At 40.7% G+C, this 22,437-nt stretch overlaps 1 protein-coding gene across 2 annotated transcripts; it reads left to right on the top strand.

The window, feature by feature from the left end:
• Positions 1–5,132: 5,132 nt before the first annotated feature.
• LOC136676007 (angiomotin-like protein 1) lies at positions 5,133–22,310 on the top strand. Of its 2 annotated transcripts, none has more exons than XM_066652853.1 (11): positions 5,133–5,239; positions 7,805–9,210; positions 10,606–10,750; positions 12,413–12,493; positions 14,267–14,412; positions 16,262–16,411; positions 16,909–17,102; positions 18,194–18,307; positions 19,243–19,436; positions 19,763–20,143; positions 20,668–22,310. In XM_066652853.1, the coding sequence occupies exons 2-11, from the start codon at positions 7,870–7,872 to the stop codon at positions 20,766–20,768; spliced, it is 2,847 nt and encodes a 948-aa protein (XP_066508950.1). In that variant the 5' UTR covers positions 5,133–5,239; positions 7,805–7,869; the 3' UTR covers positions 20,769–22,310. The 2 variants fall into 2 exon arrangements, with proteins under 2 accessions (XP_066508950.1, XP_066508951.1); XM_066652854.1 differs by lacking the exon at positions 5,133–5,239 and adding an exon at positions 5,692–5,736.
• Positions 22,311–22,437: the final 127 nt, after the last annotated feature.

The following is a 22,437-nucleotide window of genomic DNA, read 5'->3' as shown; positions in this document are numbered from 1 at the left end:
AAAGAGATGGATGAACACATCAGAGAGCCTCGCACACTTTTGAGAGAGAATGAGAGAGGGAGAGAATGAAAGAGAGGAAGAGAAAGAGAGAGAGAGTGAGAGGAAGAGAGAGAGAGAGAGAGAGAGAATACATGTTGAACTTGGCAGAGAGGAGCGATAAAGAGGGAAGATGATGAAAAGATAAAAAAGATAGACAATTCAGGCATGTCATAGGCTGATTTACCTCCTCTCGTTATTGCTGATGTGTATGTGATTTGTGTGTGATGTCTGTGTTTGTGTGTGTGCCGCCAGGTGTGTGTGTGTGTGTGTGTGTTGTAGGGACCAAAACAAAACCGGATTACACATTCACTTCTCTTCTACTGTTTATACTGCAACATCAATGTAGATGGAAGTAAGCATTTTCAGAGGTTTAGGGTTAAAATGTTTTCATTTTGGTCCCTCTAATACAAGCACAGTTGTAATTAACTGTGGAAGAACGCATAATAACATGCTAATTATATGCTAATAAGCTGCACGATTTCATGTTGCCTCCAGATCCTGAGCAAATTTAAAATGTGAAGTGCCTGTTCAGTTCAGTTCATCTTCACAGTGTATTCCAAAGCATTTCTGATAACTATATGCACAGTTTAGCTTGGAATCTAAAGCTCTGGGAAATGTCATGACATTTACAGTTTTGATGGAAGAACATCAAAAGTTGAAGCCACTTCAATTTCCAGTAATTGGACACTGCCTTGTTCACTGTAAGAAAGAAGTATGACTCCATTTTGAATGTATAATTACAAAAATGCAGCAGATTACTTTGAAGAATCACTGGATTTGGAACACTCCTTGTATCTACACTCATTGCCAATTTTATCAGCTCCACTGACCATACAGGAGCACTTTGTAGTTCTAGATTACAGTCTGTACTCTCCTTGTTTCTATGAATACTTTCTTATACCCCTATAGTACCCCCACAGAGCAGGTATGATTCGGGTGGTGGATCATGCTCAGCGCTGCAGTGACACTGACTTGGTGGTGGTGTGTGTTGTGCTGGTACGAGTGGATCAGGCACAGCATCTGGACTGAGAATAGTTCGATGGCGAGTGGATAGACTTATACCTTTCACCCTATTCTTCATTGGTCAGGACCTCCACAGAGCCACCAGAAAGCAGATATGATTTGGGTGGTGGGTGACTCTCAATGCTGCACTTACACTGACGTCATGGTTTTGTGGTGGTGGGATAGTGGGTGTTGCATTGGTGTGAGTGGATCAGAAACAACAGTGCTGCTGGATTTGAATCAGCTCAACATACACTACTACACCACCACCACCTCAGGGTCTGCAGCACTGAGAATGATTGATGATAACCCAAAAGTGCCTGCTCTTGTGAAAGAGGGTGAAAGTTGGCTAATAAAGTTATCGGTGCAAAAGGTAGATCACAGTCTGTGATTGTAGAACTACAAAATAGGTCACCTTTATTGTAAATGGAGCTGATAAAATGGACAGTGTATGTATACATATCTGTACATGCACATCCATCCATCCATCCATTATGTGTAACCGCTTATCCAATTTAGGGTCGCGGAGGGTCCAGAGCCTACCTGGAATCATCGGGTGCAAGGCGGGAATACACCCTGGAGGGGACGCCAGTCCTTCACAGGGCAACACAGACACACACACATTCACACCTACGGACACTTTCGAGTCGCCAATCCACCTGCAACGTGTGTTTTTGGACTGTGGGAGGAAACCGGAGCACCCGGAGGAAACCCACGCGGACACGGGGAGAACACGTACATGCACATACCATGTAAAATTACTAGTTAATGTGCATTGCATTGACTACATAAATAATGCACTCTAGAATAATGAAGTCTTTTTTTGTATGCAACAGCTGGCTATTTATATGCAAATTATCTTCAGAAGTTCTCAGCTTAACATCTCCAAGCCTCAAAATTGTTTCAGTCAATCAGATATCTGAGTCTTTGAAAATGTAAAATATGATTGCAAGGCCTTTTTGAGATCTGATGAAGGGGTTTAATAAGCTCACTGAGTGTGTGTGTGTGTGTGTGTGTGTGTGTGTGTGTGTGTGACTGTTCACTTGTGCACGCATGTATGTGTGTGCATGTTATTCCCAGCTTATTGCCGTGCATAACAATCACTTATTACTACTTTAAAGGAGACAAATCAAGAGTGGAGTCTTCTTATGTTTCCTTTAATTGAACGCTGCCTACTTCACTGTAGTTAAAAGTCATTTAAAATAATGACACCAAATGAAATAGTACAACTTAATCTATTATAAGTGCATCTTGAGATGAATGTTGGCCAAATATGACTCCAACTGAACCATATAAACAGGCCTGGGTTTCCAGAGTCCACAAGAAATGTTGACATTTGCATTCCAAACTCAATACTTCATGTTTCCCTCATATGTCATTGTTCCACTAGTTTCTATATTTACATGGTATTTACGCTACATTGTTAAGACACTAACAGGAGAGATATGGAGAAACAGACTCTGGTATGGTTTTAAACTAACAGTTGGAACATTACTGGAAGAATTTGATGGAATTTAGCCATGAGAGCAGGGGCTGAGGATGGATGATTATATCTGACACTCGTTTAATCCTAAATGTATTGGATGTGACAGTGTGACAAGATCTGACCGTGACTTCATCACTTCATAAAGGGAATTTGATACCCATCTATTCAACACTTGGCATTAGATCTGATGGCTTTAGGCTCGCGTGGAGCTCCAGAATACCTCATTTTGTTTTTTACAGATGCTAAAAAGCAGGTGACGCAACTGCACATTTATTAAAAAATTGTAATAAGAAGTATGATATATGAAATCAGTTTTAAAGCACTAATTGCTTCTTCTCACTGCGAGAGAATAAAATCTAACCAAAGCAGATCATTAATGCTGAGAAAGTGTTAAGAGCTGCTGGTTAATAATAGATTCATTATTAGTAAATACTCTCATAAAGTCCATTAGGTGCACAGCGCTGTCATATAATAGAGAAGCTGCTGAAATGACACGAAACCTTTAACCTAAAGAAAGTTTGGGAAAAACGTTTACAGAGGGAACATGAACTTAAACACATTTCGACAACTTCTTGCAAATGTTAACATCAGCAGATGATAACAAAGCTTACACAAGCTGTAGGTTTTTGTAATTATTCATTCATTCATTCATTCATTATCTGTAACCCTTATCCAGTTCAGGGTCGCCGGGGTCCAGAGCCTACCTGGAATCATTGGGCGCAAGGCAGGAATACACCCTGGAGGGGGCGCCAGGCCTTCACAGGGCAACACAGACACACACACATTCACTCACTGTTTTTGGACTGTGGGAGGAAACCGGAGCACCCGGAGGAAACCCATGCAGACACAGGGAGAACACACCAACTCCTCACAGTCACCCGGAGCGGGAATCGAACCCACAACCTCCAGGTCCCTGGAGCTGTGTGACTGCGACACCTACCTGCTTCACCACCGTGCCGCCCTGTTTTTGTAATTATTTTATGTAAATTTTATATGTATATGTATATTTAAATGTGTGTTAAATCTAGGAAAAAGAGTATAAAAGCTCCATTAAAGGCTAATGTGCAGCTGCTCAGAGCATCCCATTTTATTTCACGCTTCTTTATGGAGATTATACTAACAAACGTAATGAGTGCAGTGTAAAGTAGCTGACATAACTCATTATACCTCATTATGTATATGCAAATATGTGTATTTATATTTTAGGCAAGAAACTTGTCATGGAGCCTGGAGAATGGATTCCTAATGATGTGGCTCAGTGGCTTGATCAGATAGGAATACACCAGCACCAGCAGTCCCTGGACATGCTGTATGGTACGGACACACACACACACACACACACACACACACAAACACAAACATACACACAGAATAATAATTCCTTTGTAAATGCACTGAATAAAGCAACGCAGTGAGTTAATTCAAATAAGTCCATCATTTCCATATGAATTTAACATATGTCATAATAATTTGTCCCTGAATGTACTTTTTCTGCTCTAAATTATGTCGATGGTATATTGCTGATGTGGAAATGATGGACATATTTAAATGAACTAAGTTCAGTGCACCACATTCACACACACAAACGAAAGACTTCAAAGATGCAGAATCCATCGAATGACTGGATAAATCTCATTGCCATTAAGCCTGACGTCTTGCAGTAATGAATGGTTCGAGTTTCCTTATTTAATTCATTTTCTCATTAAATAGTAAGTAGGGCTTCTGGAACTTCTTCCCCGCTACAATGGATGTGCTTAGTTTGAAGGAAAAAAATCCAGAGTTTCTGTTTAATTAATCCATTGTCAACTGAAGTCATGCAGAGTGGTTTGAAGTGAGTCACTATAGAAAATTATAGAGTCGGTACTGTTCACAGAGGTTGTGAATGGAACCAGACATCCACCATTAAAAGCTCCCTCCGAGTGAAAAGCTGTTTGTATTGAACAGTCAGTGAAAGGAAGCAGATACACATTTGATAGCTCCCTCCCATGGAAAAGATGCTTGTAAGAACAATGTCGGTGAATGAAACTAGATGTCCACCTTAAAAGTGTACTGTTACATGCCTAAGACATTGTTCTACAATAGTTTTGACAGTGTTTTTGGTTTAAATACATTCATGGTATATGCTGTTCATTGTAAGGCATATTACTAGTATGTTTACATTATTATTTTAGGCTCACTGGTGGTTGTGGCCAGTAAATAAAATGATAATTATTGGCTCTTTATTTATATATTTATTCAAACCTAGCAACCAACAACCACCTAACGGCCACCAGGGAACTGATAAGCTCTGCATTTTCTTCAGGAAATACATATGTATACATATTTAGATATATTATACGTACCTATGCACCATGAGTAAAATGTTGGGTATGTGTCTAGGAGCATGGGTTGTATGTTCTGTTATTTTGTAAACATCCCATTGTAGGCTGTAGGCGTTTCCTCCAGCACTGTGTGTGTGTGTGTGTGTTTTGGTACTTTGCTGGAGGACGGGAGTATGGTGGGGGGAGGGTGGTGGTGTGTGTGTGTGTGTGGGGGGGGGTCTTTCCTGTTTGGTCCGGGGGGCTTTAGGACCCTGGGCTGGTTTATCTGGAGCTTTGGGAACATTCTTGCCATTCCGCTATGAATGGTGCTGATTGTTGTTGGTGGATTCTGCTGAGAGGAGCTTGTTTTTGCTCGAAGGAGGAGAAGAAGTTGTTAAACTTTACTGAACAGGTAAAGGACCCCAAACTTTTACTCTCTTTCTCCTTCGCTCTCTCTCTCTCTCTCTCTGTTCTAGCGGATGATGTGATCTAAATTTTGGAGCACCATGTGATGTCTGTACTGCCTCAAACCTCGGGGGAAAATACACTTTAAATTACCCGATTCAGGAAGAGAAGTAGCGTTTAATGTGAGTGTTTACTTCAGATCTCAGACTTCTACCAGCAGCACTGGCAGTTACCGCGAGTAAATTTAACACCAAACATGTCTGTAGAATTTCACTAAGTAACGAATACGAGTTCAGTGTAGTTGATATACTGCCTGGAGTGTCATTTTAGTTAGGAAACCTGCTGTGACTGTGTAGTTTGTGATAAACTGTTTATAACGGATTTTCGCCGTGGCCTCAGCTCATGCAGCTTCTATTTTGGTCGCGTGAGGTGGTGGCGTAATCGCGCGTGGAGCGGTAGGAGAGTTTGGCCAAAAGCCTTTAGGGCCGTTGGACTTTTGTGCTGGTGAGCTTATAGGGAGCATTTGACTTTTTGGCTGTTGGGTTTTCGGGTTGTTCAACATTTGGGCCGTTGGTAACTTTGTGTGTGTGTGTGGTTTTTTTTATTCCTATTAAACTTATGGCCATTTGGACTTTATAATTCATGGGTTTCTAGCTTATTATTGGGTGCATGGCATCTTAGCTTCGTGGCTATTGGTCTGTCAGGCCATCGAATTTTTGACCTGGCATTTTTTCAGTTTTAGGCTTATAAGCTGTACACATTTATATTGAAAATTTAATATTTACAACAGAAACAAATACACACATGAGAGATGAGGAGCTAAAATTAATGTGAAAAATAGTCATGTAAAAAGTAATCTTCTGGCCCGCACTTGTCATTATATATCATTACCTTCAGGCCAACTGAAGAAATGTATTTTAATATGTGTGAACCAGCAACTTCACTTGGTGAATAAAGTGTCCGAAAAGATATGTGTTAGTGGAAATAGTTTAAAAAGTGTGTGAAATATCAAAAACTTGACAGTATATAATGATTGGTGTCTTAGGTTGTTTTGGGCGTACTATTTGAGCTGTTTGACTTTTGGGCTAAAAGTTTTTTGGGATTTGTGACTGTTGGGATTTTGTCCTGAAGGCTGTTTGCTTTGTTATGTGTTTGGCTGCCGGGATTTTGGCCTTAATTTGAGTGTTTGCATGTTGCCTTTTTAGTCTGTTGGGCTGTTGTACATTTGGTCTTTGGCTTGTTAGTCTGTGTACTGTGGAGATGTTGGCATTTCTTTATGTGTTAGCCTGGTGGGCTGACTATTGGATTGCTAGCTATTGGCCTTTAGCCATGTTAGCCTATTTGTCTTTTTGTTTGATGGACTGCTGTGCAATTGGCCGCTTTGTTTTTTGGCCAGTCGGGTTGTTTTGGAAGGTAGTTGCACGTAGATACAAGCTTTAAATAAAATGCATATTTACAGCAGTAACAAATGCATATTTCAAAGCTAAAAGTAACTAAGGAACTAAAGGTAAGGTTTTGTCATCACCTTCATGCCCACTCTTGTCATTATATCATTACTTTCTGGCCTGATAAGAAGTTTAATTTATATGTATGTGTTAACATGCAACATTGTGAAAAGGAACTTGGTCAAATATGAATGGTTGGTGGTGCAAATAATTTAAACGCTTTTTAAGTATGTAAAATAAGAGTCTGACAGTATATATTTTGTCTTGTATATATAGCAGCTGTTGAACATTTCTGGAAAATAATCACGTTATAAATCATACATGCCGAAATGAGGAAGAAGACAGTAGATCTCAGTGGGTCCTTGTTTTTTTTTTTTTTTGATCCAAGGGGAGTCGAAAAAGCTCTGGTCTATGTTTCCTGTTTGAAGTGTTTGCATTAACAATCACAAAATTTAACAGTGGTTCAAAGAACTCCCAGACATCTTCTTTCTCTCTCTCTCTCTCTCTCTCTCTCTCTCTCTCTCTCACTCACACATGCACAGACACCCTGGATCTCCAAGACTGCATCTGACCTAGCCGGGGGGGTTAAACGCATCCAATTACAAACTTCAAATGTTCTCATACCCCCTCCATGGTGCTCTCGATTTCCACCCCATCTGTACATCACTGAACTTAGGCATGCGAAACTCTCACCAGATGGTGTGACTGCCATTCATTTATAATTATAATCCTGGACTATACCGTTTGGTAATCCTGAAATAGCAAAGGAATGAGACTGATGGTGTTAATCACAGATCTTTCCTTTTTTTACAAAAACTCCCAGTTTCTACTGCACTGCTTCATTTTGTTATTAAAGAAATATTTTTCAGTTGCATTTATCAGCTATTAATCTAATTAGAGAACAAAATATTTTTCCCTTTTCAAAACAAATATATTTCTTCATTTTATGTGATCTGTATCTTCACTTAAGGTTGTAAGGTAGACTTGCTTAAATCACTTGGGCTCTAAAGCTTTAATTATACCCTGAATCCCTAAATAAATTGGATGCAATTGATCTGATAAGTATTAGGCTTGGTTGGATGTTTGGATGTTTTATCTGATTGATTTTCTTATTTATTTGCCATCAGGTGAGGTGGCTCAGCTGTTTGGCGTGAGCCAGTGCCCCACAGCACCCCCTACATTGAGCGCAAGTATGCGCAGCTCGGAGGATGGTGTTTCTGGAACCGTTCTTCAGCGGCTGATGCAAGAACATCTTCGTTACGGCACTGGAGAAACTGTAGGTGGCTCAGAAAACGACAACACCACTGGAATCCCTCACATGCTGTCATCTAGCAATCCCGTCTCGACCGAGAACCTGCTTCTTGAAGAGGATGGGCACCTGGTACCACTGTGCCAAGCAGTGCCACCTCAGACTCAGCCACGGCAGGAGCCCCAAGGGCAGGAGCATCAGGTGGACTCCTGTTCAATGGAGAAGAATGGTGGCCAGAATAGTGGAGGAAGTGCCCAGGGAACCCTCAACCTTCCTGGCCTTGGAAGCCTGGAACTTCCATCTTATGAAGAAGCTAAGAACCAGTCTCAGCTTTTCAGAGGCCAACAGATTCAGAATGACCAGCAGGTATCTTCTCAATCTCTGGGTTATACACATACAGCTTTACAAATCCCTAATCAGACTGTCCTAAACAATCCACATCCGGGCCAGAACCTAACCCAAGCCAGCATCAGGGCAAACCAGCAGAACGTTATAAACCCAGGTCATCATCAGGGTCCACAGAACCAACAGCAGCAGCATCAATCTTATAATCCCACCGGCACTAGCTCCTGCCCTCCTTCTCTTTCTTCTGCGCCATCACTCTCCTCTCCTTCTTCCCTATCCTCCTCTTCTTCCTGTCTCTCGGCTGTCCCAATGAAGGCCCGTGTTGAAGGCCGGGCTTGGGTACAGAGAGGTTTCATAGGGGTCACTCCTCCTCGAGACGAAGGTTTGGCCGAGCTCAAAGAAGGTCACGTCAGATCCCTCAGTGAACGGATTATGCAGCTCAGTCTGGAGCGGAACGGTGCCAAGCAAAGCAGGGCTCTATATTCACCGAACCCAAAGGAGACCTCAGAAAGACCTGATAACGAATCTTCTCCAGTCAACAAAAACAACAAAACCACAGCTCCTCCACTGCCACCACCTTTACCCTCAAACAAATCCTCTCTGGACCATCGAGGTCCACCTCCGGAGTACCCTTTTAAACTTAAATCTCAGGGAGTATACCCTCCCAGTATGAGCCCTGTTCCATTATCTTTAGAGCTCCCCGCCGAACCGTTCCATAGCTCCGGTGTAATCCCTCATCCAGTGGCTCTCTCCCAGTACCAGCCTCAGTCTTCACTCCAGTTCCAGAGCCATCCTGGGCACCTTGGTCAGCTAGCACATGGAGATGCGATCTCAATGGTCAGCCAAACTCAGCATATGCTGGGAGCCCTCAGTGAAGAAAACCAGAGACTCAGACAGGAGCTCCTCATCCAATCAGAGAAAGCTGGAAAACTACTACGGGTACGAGGTGCTTTTATTATATTGATTTTCACACCTTTGTTATGCAGTAATAAACTTTTTATTGCTTTTAGTTTTAAAGTAACACAACATGTATTGACTTTAATGGAATGGTTCTTTTAAAAATCAGTTGCTACAATGTAATCAGCCAAGTATAGAAATGAATGGACTTATTACATGTTAAATTATAGCTACAGGCTGTATTGACTGATTTACTGTTTATATAACTTTGGCATAATTTAGTATGTTGGTCAATGCTCATTCTGATCTTGCTACTGAGAAAGTATAAGTTATCCTTGGACTTTATTCCTGTAAAATATTTAGCAGACTTAAGAAAACAGGAACTAAAAAAAAGCAGTATTTGGTCACTAAAAACGGGTGAATAGCAGGTTGGTTTTAGTGCTTTAAGAAGCATTAAGCCGCCCGACATTCATGGGTCAGCAGTGAGGGGTTGTTGTATTGTTTGTTGCTTGACCCCATGGAGTTATTTGCTTGTTCTCTGTTTTACAATGCAATGGAATTGGTGCTGGAACAGCAGCTCACTGTGTGGATGCTGGAATGTGACTGAAAACAGTGAACAACAGAAGGTTTCAGGGCAGAATACAGCTTGAGTGTTTAATGAAAAAGTTAGTTGTATTGTTAGAATTGTAGGATATTTTATTCCAGAATGCAGGAGTAAAAAAATGAAAATGTTTTGGACAACACCTTCAAATTTGTAGATTTAAAATATATAACATTAGTTTTTAATGCCTGATTTGGGCCCAATGATTCTGGGTAGGGTCCAGTATACGGTTATGTACGTTTGTAGGCAAATATCTGGGTGACAGTCTTTAAATCTGCAGTTTACATAGTTTAAAGTCACATACCAAACTTGACAATTTCTCCCGTAGAATTGAGGGCTGGACAATAATTTGTTATCAATAAATATCACAATATAAAATGTTTCAATAACAATTATATGATTTTTATAATATTTTCAATATTTGAAAATGTAAAAAAAATTGCAAAAATATATAAGTAGTTAATTGTTGGAATCATTCAAGAAAGTGATAGCACTGGTGTCAGAAGGATAAAACATCAGTAGCAGAATTTATTAATGAGCAGGATATAGAGAAATACGTTTAGAAAACCTTTTATTAAATAAGAATAGCCAAGAGAAACTGATAGTTATTTTTGTTGACTGACAAATGGCTGCCCCTCCATATGAATTAATAAGTTAACACTTATTACCAGCTCAGTGTAAAATGCTGGTAAGAACTCTTAATGAAAAACAGCATAGGCCCAAAGTATAATGTTATCTGAACAACACTGAGAGACCTAATGTGGCTTGAAAGTAATTCTGAATGAATAAGTAAATGCATTTTGTGTGTGTGTGTGTGTGTGTATGTGTGTGTGTAGTTGGAGGCTGAAGTGGGCCGTCTCTCTGATGCATATGAGAGTCTGGTGAAGAGCTCATCAAAGCGGGAGTCCTTAGATAAAAGCATGCGGATCAAACTGGAGGGTGAGATCAGACGCTTGCACGACTTCAACCGGGATCTGAGAGGTGAGCCGGAGGTTTACAGGAATTTTATACGTTCGAAAAAACCTAAGGGTGTGTTTCATAAAGCCATATTAATATTTATGTGCTTATCGAGCTCATTCTGCTCGACCTATCAGCAGGATTTGATACGGTCAACCACCACATCTTACTAAACAAACTCACTGACATGGGCTTCAAGAACAATGCACTCTCCTGGTTTGAGTCTTATCTCACTGGACGATCCTTCAGTGTGTCATGGCTTGGACAAACATCAGCGCGACACCACCTCACCACAGGTGTGCCCCAAGGCTCGGTGCTGGGACCCCTCCTCTTTGCCTTGTACACTACCTCTCTAGGCCCAATCACACATTCGCACGGCTTCTCCTATCACTGCTATGCAGATGACACACAGCTCTATTTATCCTTTCCTCCAGGAGACACTTCAGTGGCAACTCGATTCTCTAACTGTCTCTCTGACATATCTACATGGATGAAGGAACATCACCTCCAATTGAATTTATCCAAAACTGAACTACTGGTCCTCCCAGCCAAGCAAGCTATTCTCCACAACATCAGCATCAAGCTAGAGTCCCTATCAGTGGCTCCCACCAAGGCTGTAAGAAACCTGGGTGTCATGATTGATGACCAGCTGACCTTCGCAGATCACGTTACCGCTGTAGCTCCATCGTGCCGCTTCTCCCTATTCAACATAAGGAAGATTAGGCCATACCTAACTCAACATACAACACAGCTCCTCGTTCAGACGTTAGTAATCTCCTGTCTAGACTATTGCAACGCCCTCCTGAGAGGTCTTCCGGCCTGTGCTGTGAGACCGCTACAGATGATCCAGAATGCTGCAGCACGCCTGGTCTTCAACCAACCAAAAAGAGCACATGTCATGCCCCTATTAGTTGAGCTGCATTGGCTACCCTTAGCTGCTCGCATCAAATTTAAATCACTAATGATGGCCTTCAGAGTATTCACTGGTTCTGCTCCCATCTTCCTCAATAGACTCTTAAAACCATACGTTAGCGCCCACCCTCTCCGTTCCTCAAAGGAGCGCCAACTAACACGGCCAACCCCCCGTACAGGTCAGTCGAGGCTATTCTCATCTCTGGTACCACGCTGGTGGAACGAGCTTCCAAGCATTGTCAGAGCAACAGAAACCCTCTCTGCATTCAAGAAATCCTTGAAAACCCAGCTCTTCTGAGAGTATCTCTTGCACTGAAAGTCTTTCTTTAATGCACTTATTACTTCCTGCATATTGCACTCAATGTAAGGTATTGTGTATAATTTGTGCTGTAGTTCGAATGTTAGATCCTCTTTTGTAAGTCGCTTTGAATAAAAGCGTCTGCCAAATGCATAAATGTAAATGTAAATTTATATAACCTCTTCATATGGGAAAATGTAAAAGGAAGGATTTCAGTGAACACAGTCACATGGAATGGCCACTCCGGTTCTGACATTTTGACTGAAATTGTCCAGCTTTAAATTCTGCTTTGCTTAAATACCTCTCTTAAGCTGTTATATTTGTTTGATGAGGACCCATAGATGAGGACCAAAAATTATAATTCACAGCTCTGGTGGATGTTACTGTTATAATACTGAATCACATGTACCAACAGTGTATTAAATATGTATATAAAGTGTTTTATTCATGTTTATCTTTTTTTGCCTTCCATCCAGACCGTTTAGAAACAGCAAATAGACAGTTGGCCAATCAGGAGACAGAAGGAAAAGAGGAGAGTCAACTTTACCAAACTGAGAGTGAGTGACCAAAGTCAAGAGCATGCTGACCCAAAGTAAACCATGAACATAAACCATCCCGTTTGTAAACTTTCATGTGACTGTGACCAATCAGCAGCGAAGAATCAAGAAGTGTCCCTTTAATCCTTTTGGTTTGGTGGATGGTAATGTGAAATGATGCCTTGCTCAACTTTGGACACTTTTCTAAAAACTGCAGATAGAATATCTATCTGACAGGCAGTCGTATACTGTATTATCCATTGTTGCAGTGCAGCAAAATATGTTGGAAATACAGCCGTGTTGGGTTTATTTTGGACTATAACATGTGAAAATGTGTTTATGGGTTTTTTGTTTTTTTTTGCCAGGAAGAGATTGTACTCTCTGTCTCTGTGGACACAGGAGTCGGGCCAAATTATTTCCTGCTTACCATCACCATATCACTACTGTTTTCTCTCTCTCCCTCTCTCTCTCTCTCTCTCTGTCTTTCTCTCTCTCCCTCTCTGCCCCCTCACTCTCAGGCAGATAGAATTATCTCATTTCCTACAAAACCACAATGGCCAAAAAAACCCCACACTGACCAGCGCTGATAAATGGACATTTTTGAAACATATTGTATATCTAAAGGGCAAAAGACATACACTGATCAGCGATAACATTATGGACACCTCCTTGTTTCTATACTCACTGACCCTACAGGAGCACTTTGTAGTTCGAAAGCTACAGGCTTTGGTCCATATATTGCGCTGAATTGACACTGACGTGGTAGGAATGTGTTAGTATGTGTTTCTAGCAGTGCTTCTAGAGTTTTTAACACTCAGTTCTCACTCTGTTTGACACAGCTACCTTGTTGCTCAACCTTACAGTAGCACATCACAGTTGTGTTGGCCTTCCTCTAATCCTTCTTCTGTGATCACTGCCCATGGGATGCTGTCGGCTAGATGTTTTGTGTTGGTGGACTGTTCTCCAGCAGTCACTGCTGTGTCTGATCCTCTTGTGCCAGCACAGCACACACTAACACACCACCACCACGTCAGTGTCACTGCAGCACTGAGAATGATCCACCACCACATTACACCTGCTCTGTGGGGGTTAAATGAAGACCAGGGTGGAAGAGGGCAAATAAAGTATGCAGAGCAACAGACGGAATTCGGTAGACTACATTGTAGATCTGTAAAAAGCGCACGTGTGAGTGTACCACAGGGAGGTGGTCACAATGATAAAGAAGAAAGATAATGTATTAATTCCCAAAATATTATCCAGGTATAAATAACAGCTCTGATGCAGTCAACTTGAGAGGAAACAACAAAATATTCTATAAGAAAATTCTACTTATATGTATTTGTTTTGAAAGAACAGCTAAGCTTCCTTTTTTAGTTTGAGTCATAAATATCAATACATTTGATAATAATACTCAATTCTTCTTGTTTGTTGCAGTGCAGTTTTATAGTGTTTCTTTCAATACAATACTACAACATAATAATCAACTACATATTGGCTCTATTTTATTTAAATAACCATTAATCATTTGGCTTTATCCAAAGTACAGAATATTTTTTTTATATTTTTGCTTTGAAGTGAAAAGATTTCTTCTGTCTATTTCTGTTTTTCACAGGAAGAGGCAGTAAAGCTTTATACTCGCTTTATACTTTACAATTTTGCTGTGAAGTAAAAGGATAAAGGAGTTGTGTTTGTTTTTCATAGAAATGAAGCATATAAAATTTGCGCAGGTTTTTACGTTTTTGCTGTGAAGTAAAAGTATAAAGGAGTTCTGTCTGTCTTTTGTTTTTTTTTCAGGAAGGGAGAGTATTAAAGAGATAGAGAGGTTGGAAGTGGAGGCAGAGTCCCTTCGCTCGGCCAGTGAAGATCAGCGGCGTCACATTGAAATTCTGGAGCAGGCTTTAAATAACGCCCAGGGCAAAGTGGTCCGGCTGGAGGAGGAGGTCAGTGTTTGAAATTATTGACCTCTGGTGCAAGCTCACTGTAACAAGGTGCTTGGTAAATAGCACATGTTGCCTGGAGCACGTGAAACTGTAATTAAACCACTGCGTTTCAGCACAGAGTTCAGGGTTAGAGTAACTAGAGTAAAGCCCTCTTACAACTAGAGTCAGCCTTAAAATAACTAAATTTACATTGAATAGCTTAGGTTAGTCAGCGTGATGTTTATATATATACATATATATAAAAACGTCTCCCCTTATGTGGGTGTAATCCAGATTTTGTTCGAAACCTATTATAAACATTGCCTGTCATGTGGGGACCCACCCTATGAAGCGTAAACTGGATAATTCAGAGACTTTACAACAGTGTTTTATGTGTTTTGCACCTTGTAAAACTAAATAATTAATTATTAATTGGTAAAATGAGTGATTGTCCCTTTAAGGAAGCATGTGTTAGTGCACATAGCTCATGTGAACAGGCTTTAATGTGAGTGGGGTTACTGACTGAGGCAAATTGTGCAGAAGGAAGAGGGTGGAGATCCAGGGAATAGTTTGAGTTTCATAGCTGCAATGTCTGGCCAGAAGTTATTAATATCTCAGCAATGCAGTGTCAGAGGAACTGAGTCAGAGTTGCATGGAATGGCAGCAGAGGCTCACATCAAGTTCATTACCCTCTACTTAAATGGCAAGCTATAGATCGAAGTATCGTCGCCTTCCAAATATTATCCTTAAAAAACTTTAATTGAAGTTAGTGTAAAGAGATTTACATTTACATTTACAATTATGCATTTGGCAGACGCTTTTATCCAAAGCGACTTACAAAAGAGGATCTTATATTCGAACTACAGCACAAATTATACAAAGTACCTTACATTAAGTGCAATATGCCAGGAAGTAATAAGTGCATTAAAGAAAGACATTCAGTGCAAAAGATACTCTCGGAAGAGCTGGGTTTTCAATGATTTCTTGAATGCAGAGAGGGTTTCTGTTGCTCTGATGGTGCTTGGAAGCTCGTTCCACCAGCGTGGTACCAAAGATGAGAATAGCCTCAACTGACCTGTACGGGGGGTTGGTCGTGTTAGTAGGCGCTCCTTTGAAGAACGGAGAGGGTGGGCGCTAGATTTAATACTGAGTGTATTATACTGTGTAAAGAGCAGCTGATGTGTTGGAGTCTATGACTCTTTTGCATACATTGTGTTCATAAGTATTGTTTTCTAATTTTGAATGGTAAAATTAAATAATGTCATCTTTAAGTTATAAATAAAAGGCATGATGGACAGTGTAAGTAAGTGTGTGTTTCTGAAGGAAACAGCATTCTTTTCTCAGCCTTCCCAGTGGACCTCAGTGTTTTGTTCCCACACACTGCTGTAGAATTCACTGGGCAGGGACTTGCACGTCCCAAAACCTCTTTACACAACACTTATCATTATATGGACGAGTAAATACCCCCCTGGACACGTAATTTTGTTACACTATGAAGGTTTTGTTCAGTTGTCATAAAGGGCAGCTTAAACGGGTGCTGTATTTTTTAGCATCTTATTTAGTTTAATTATTTAAATGATATTACATTTCCTTTTAGCTGCAGATCTCAGTGCGTGCTTGCATTTAGGGTGATGTAGCCTATTAATGTAATCTTATACCTCATCAATTATCATTCATGGAAACACCATACCTAAATAATCACACACTCACCTCAAACCAGGTTCAGTTTGTAATCTCAAATAAACTTCCCTACGTGCAAATTTCAATTAGAATTATTGGCATATTTTCACTTTAAAGAAGGGGAAGCTCATATAGGTTTTGAAATAATGGTCATGACCTCCAATCTGTTGTTTTCTCTCTGTGTGTTTAGTTGGGGAAGAAGCAGGTTTATGTGGAGAGAGTAGAGCGTCTGCAGTTGGCACTGGGTCAGCTCCAGTCGGCCTGTGAGAAACGAGAACAGCTGGAGAAACGTCTGCGAACCCGACTGGAAAGAGAACTAGAAGCATTACGATCACAACAGGTAAATCATTTACATGCATAAATTTGTGTTTATTTTTTACTCAGAGTCAGGATGTAACTCCATGCATGTGTTCCATGTGTTTTCTATGAATACATATAAACAGGTGTTCCGTTCCAAGACCCCTCGTACAAGTTGGTTGTATTTTCTGCTTCTCACTACCCAAGGAGTCCCAAACACAAAATATAGACTCAAAAACCAAAACCGCACTTCACAAATACTCCACATCTCGGACCGTGCATGTGTTCTGGTTTTGGGTTTATTCCCTTTTCTTAGTCAAGTGTTCTTAACAGGTTCACATCCCACACACACACACACACACACACACACACACACAAACACATTGTTAGTTGATGGCTGTAGAAGGGTGGTTTGTGAGGCTAACAGTAAGAAAAATAACAATTATCTCGTCCAGAACCAACCATAACCATCAGTTATTTATGTGTCTGTTCGTGTGTGTGTGTGTGTGTGTGTGTGTGTGTGTGTGTGTGTGTGTGTAGCGCACTGGTGTGGGCATGTCTGTTCCTGGAGTGTGTGACTCAAGTGCCCCAGCACTGCTGGACCTGCTCAGGGAGAGAGAGGAGAGGATTCTGGGTTTGGAGGCTGATATGATGCGATGGGAGCAGAAATATTTGGAAGAAAGTGCCATGAGGCAGTTTGCTATGGAGGCAGCAGCTACAGCTGCAGCACAGAGGTATATATACACACCTACACACACACAGAAAAATACACAGGGACATAATATCACATAATACTGTTCTTCACAACACATATGTGAAGCTGCATTCTGTGTCTGGCCGCAAGGGGGTGTTACGTTAATTAAAATGCATAGGTTAACCTCATGGTTCCAGATCTCAAACTTTAAAAACTTTCTGTGTGTGTGTGTGAGAGAGAGAGAGAGAGAGAGAGAGACTATCACAACACGTTAGCAAATCATTATAAAAGTGAAGACATGTCACTGGTTAAAAATGACGCTAAACATGGTGTCTGTTTTCAGAGAAGGTCCTCCAAATGATTACGAGAGTTGTGTCAGATTTTGTGTTTTGAGTTTATTAATCTCTCTCATGAACAGAGATATGAGCCTAGTCTTGTATCCACCTTATTTTTAGTGTCCAGAGGGAGAATTTTGTTTAAAAAAAATGTGCACATGCCTTCAGGAATTTCAGGAATAATAATTTAAATGCAGTCTGAAAAATAACTTGATAATCACTGACATAAAAAACGATCTTCTTTATGTTTTTAATAATTAATAATAACTGTTTGCTTGTTATATCCAACCACTTCTTTCATGTCCTGCTCTTTTTCGATGATAACTTGAGGATGTGGTTAAGACTCTCACTGCTTTTTAACTCTAACAGCAAACAGGAAGTCTAACACAGAAAAACAAATACTTCTGTGTTTTTTGTCCAGCTGTGTTTTGCTCTCTTTTTAAGCGCTCTGCCTCATTAATTAATGAGCAAGAGAGCTAACGACAGGTCTGCTGGTGACTGTAGATGTACTATGTTGCTCTTAACTCTCAAGTCCAAATCCCTGAGGCTAACACTGTCTACTCAAACTACAGTGGAGTCAATGAATGTTTATCTCTCGTTATTTTTTAATTACATCATTGGGATTTGTTTTTGATTTCTAAAAAGGTTTGTGTTCCAGATACATCTCCCTGGTATGTGTTCAGTTAACTAATGCGTAATTAATCGTGAAGCAGAAATGCCAATGAGCTTGGACCAAAAAACAAGAATGAAATATTAAAGTGTGTGTGTGTGTTTTTGTTTTGTTTTGTTTGTGTAGAGATACCACTATTATCCAGCATTCTCGCAGTGGCAGTTACAGTGATGGTTGTCTATGGCAGCACGACAGAGATGATAAAACACACAGCCGTCAGTGTCAGGACATAGAGACCAGGTACACACACACACACACACACACACACACACACACACAAAATCACAGTCAAATTACAAATACACAAGACATACACTCATAAACCTACATACAATACAGGGCAAATGTATAGCCTCTATTCTTCTGGGAATACACTACATATTGGGACATTGCTGCAAGAATTTGTTTGCATTCTGCCACATGAGCCTGAGGTATATCAGATACTGTTTTTAAATGATTAGTTCTGCATCACAAACACTACTCCAACTCATCCCAAAGCTATTGAATGTTGCTTCATCGCCCCAGAGAACAGTTCCACTGCTTCACATCCCAGTTTTTTGGGGCTTTACACCCTTCTAAACTATATGTGGCACTGGGCATAGTGATGTTGGGCTCCTGTGTAGCTGCTTTACAGCTTTCGGTCTTCTCGCTAGTTCTGTTCTGTAGAGAGTGATAGAGAATTCATTCCTCAGACTAATGTTTTCTTCTCAGTCTTAATTAAATACATATTTGGACTTATTGCTCCACAGGGTGCGGTGTCAGAATTAATTATTTGTACACTGCATATGAGCAACCTTCTGTGCATGCAAATGTAAGCTTAATATGTCAGCCTTTTGCCAGAGTCAACTGGTGAACCCAGGGAATCAGGTAGATCTGATTAGATCTGTTATTGAACTGCAGGAAAATCCTCAAGACATAAATTCGATAATAATCAGTTGCGCACTGCGGCTGCACATGTGTAGGGGCAAAATCCTCTGTTCTGGAAGCATTAACAACAATGATATAAATCAAATATTAATGTTTGTTTAGTATTGCTTGCATGGCCCTGAGTATATGATTAAATTATTTGATTCATGTGGATTAAATAATACGTTTCTGTTATATTTGTGAATGTGTTTTGTGTTTGGGTGTGTGTGGATGTGTAAATGTGTGTGTGTGTGTGTGTGTGTGTGTAGGATGAAGGATCTGCATGCTCAGCTTTTAGAGAAGGATGCGATGATCAAAGTCCTGCAGCAGCGTTCTCGCAGAGACTCCACCCCTTTACGCCCCGCCCGCTCCACGCCCTCCATCGCCATAGCAACCAGCCTCCACTCCCGCCAAGCCTCACAGACAGAGAGAGGGGAGCTTCAAGGCTGGAAGGGGAGCACTAGTAAGCAAACAGACACACACACACACACACATACACTAGAGAACCCACTAATGTATACGCTCAAACACACACTTACTATGGAAATGTATACCCTTCTAGCCAACACTTGGCACTGAAATGATCTTAGACTCATGTGCAGCTGCTACAGATTGTCCCATTTTTATTGTGGATACTACACACTGGAGATTATACACTACTGAACTTTGAAGCAGGTATCACACACACACACAGGAGAACTAGCATTAACATACTAGCACATCTAGTATGGTTTTGTCCATTTGTTAAGTTCATGATGATATTAAAATATTATAACTATATGTCTGCAGGTGTGCTGCTGGAAAAAGAAAGCATGGATCATCATCCTCCCTCTCTCCCCTCTTTCTCTGCTTCGCTTTCATCCCTCTCTCCCTCTCTCTCTTCATCCCTCGCCCCTTCTCTCTCTTCCTCCCTCGGTCCTTCCTTCCCTCTCCCTTCCTTAATGAATTCGTCCTCCTCCTCTCTGCCATACCCGTGCTCCTCAGCCACTCTTCCTCTCCCCTCCTCCCTCCCTCCGCTGCCACCTCCCTTTTCCTCCTCCCTTCCTTCCACTCCTCTTTTATCACTCCATTCTAAATCAGCCAGCAGAGAAAGCAGCACCCAAACTGGGCGAAGCCCCGAGAACCTCAAAGCCCCGCCCCCCTCAGGCCGAGCCAAATCAGGGAAGACAGGTGAGGGGGAGAGAAGGGCGGGGGGCATTTCTTCTCAGCTTCATATCTTCAGCCTTCAAAGCTGACAGCTTTACCCCCGACTCCAAATGGAGCTGATCAGCCAAGACATGTTTGGAATCTGAAATTTGCTTTAGGTTTTTCAAAGAAAGAGTAACACGTTAGGTGTTCGTTCATAAGGCTACATAACACCTACTTAATCTTTCATGACATGAACCTACATAAACATCTATAAAGGATCATTCTAACAAGATTTACTTGTCAAAAAGGTTTCCCTTTATAAAGACACAGTAGAAACTGACACTTGTTGAAATAACCCTTTATAGAGATTCATGTAGTTTACGTAGAGATCGTGAAAGGATTCATGCAGTTTTTAAGGATAGGATTTAGTAAATTAATTATGACGTTCCAGCAGTGTTTCACTGGATAATAACCACACGGGAGCAAATTATCTTCATATGTTTTATGCTTATTCTTTGAAGGCAGTGGACGCTGATGTATCTCTGCCTTTGTCTGTGTGTGTGCAGATTCCCTTTCCTCTCAGATGAAGTCCGAGGGTCCAGCTGTTCTGGCTGCAGGGCAGAGGATCAGACTCCCAGACTGTGACCTGGTGGAGATCCTTATCTAACAGAATTAAACCTGAGAGAGAGAGAGAGAGAAAAAGAGGTAGAAAGGCCAGTTCATGCTAAGAAAATGTCAGAAGGTTTTACAAATGAAAGAGTGGACAGAGAAGAGAAAGCAGAGTAATGAAAAGCAATAAAGGTTCTGTGTTTGAAGGACAAACTGTAAGTCAGGGATTGATGGTGTTTTAGGTTCAGTGTTTACTATTTGTCTTTCTCAGCTCTTTTAGTCTTTAATATTCATAATGGATCTATGCGTGCTCCCACCATAAATGCATATTTTGTCCAAAATCTGGTAAACACTTCCAGGATATGGGCCCAGTTGCTTTTTGGACGGAGCATGAATAATCAACTGATTGACAGCACTTTTCTTTATTTTTCAATATTTCTGATGAAGCACTACATGATTAGGGCTGGTTCAGTCGCAACGTTGATGAGTGCTTATGTTAAACGTGCAGTGTGATTTAATGGCATTTAGCAGTGAGGTTACACATGGCAACCAAGTGAATGCCCCTCCCTCACCCCTCTCCTTCCAAGTATGTAGTAGAACCTACAGTGGCCCTGAGGTGCCAAGCTAAAATGTGAAAGGCACTTTCTCGAGCCGGTGTTTGGTTTTTCTGTTCTCGCCTACTGTAGAAAAATGCCAGTACAACATGGGGGAAGAGGATCCACTCTTTGTGGAGATATGAAGGGCTCTTTTTAAGCGAATGAAAACACAGCGGTAGTTACATGGGATTATACAGTAACCAAAAATAAAAAACATATGGTTTTGTACACCACTATACTCCATTTCTGCAGATAGATCCCCCTAAATCTCATGCACTGCAGCTTGGGGAGAGTATGTTTGTGTGATTTGACTGATTTCCAATGTGCCTTGAAATGTATTATTACTGTACACTTAAAATGGATGTCTGTATCAACAGAACAGTACCATTTATATTTATATCACCTGTGCCTACTACAGTGTTCCGAAAAGTTGAAAAGCTTTCATCTGGTAACTGTGCTCTTGTAAGAACATATTTGCTTAGAACCTGTTTAAGACTATTAAGCTTACGACTGTGGTAATGATAAACCATTTGTTTTTTGGTCTTTAACTTTGCTGCTTTTGTGTTTAGACCATTCCAAACGAAAGATAGTGCTTTTTGAATTATTTTATTATTTCTTTTCTTGGCCTTTATAGTATATATCTGAAATATTATTGTACATATGTTTTAATCTGTAGCTGTTTTTGTGTGTGTGTGTGTGTGTGTCAAGATGTTGTCGTTAGGTTTTTGTCCTAATGTTTCATGGAAGATGTTTTGGTATTTTGCAGTAAAAGAGATTGTGCCTTATCACTGCTTACTCACTTGCACAGACATGTGTTATTTATTTGGATTTTTATTCTATACATAGTAACATAGGCCCTGTGTTTTACTGCCACCTGCTGGTTATAACACAACACGTTCATTTAAAAGGAAATGATTTGGAATAGCTGCATGGTAAGAAATGGAAACAAAATTTAATTCAATTGCTTTTTGTTCCAACCAACCAGAAGGTCACATGATCAGTTGTTTAACTGAGGCCAACTAATTAAAGGAGTGAAATCAGGTGTGCTCTGGCCTGAATAGATTAAAATCCAGCAGCCACACTGGCCCACGCCTGTCTTAAACATATATTAAATTTGAGAAAATTGAGGCA

This window comes from Hoplias malabaricus, chromosome X1 (assembly GCF_029633855.1).
Source record: "Hoplias malabaricus isolate fHopMal1 chromosome X1, fHopMal1.hap1, whole genome shotgun sequence".
Classification (NCBI taxonomy): Eukaryota; Metazoa; Chordata; class Actinopteri; order Characiformes; family Erythrinidae; genus Hoplias; species Hoplias malabaricus.
This window is presented reverse-complemented; position numbering and strand designations above follow the sequence as displayed.

Bases quoted from the DNA above. Each gene is read 5' to 3' on its own strand.
- LOC136676007 (XM_066652853.1), top strand. From the start codon at position 7,870: ATGCGCAGCTCGGAGGATGGTGTTTCTGGAACCGTTCTTCAGCGGCTG. The intron at 9,211-10,605 runs GTACGAGGTGCT...GTGTGTGTGTAG, and splicing joins AAGCTGGAAAACTACTACGG to TTGGAGGCTGAAGTGGGCCG. The intron at 14,413-16,261 runs GTCAGTGTTTGA...CTGTGTGTTTAG, and splicing joins TGGTCCGGCTGGAGGAGGAG to TTGGGGAAGAAGCAGGTTTA.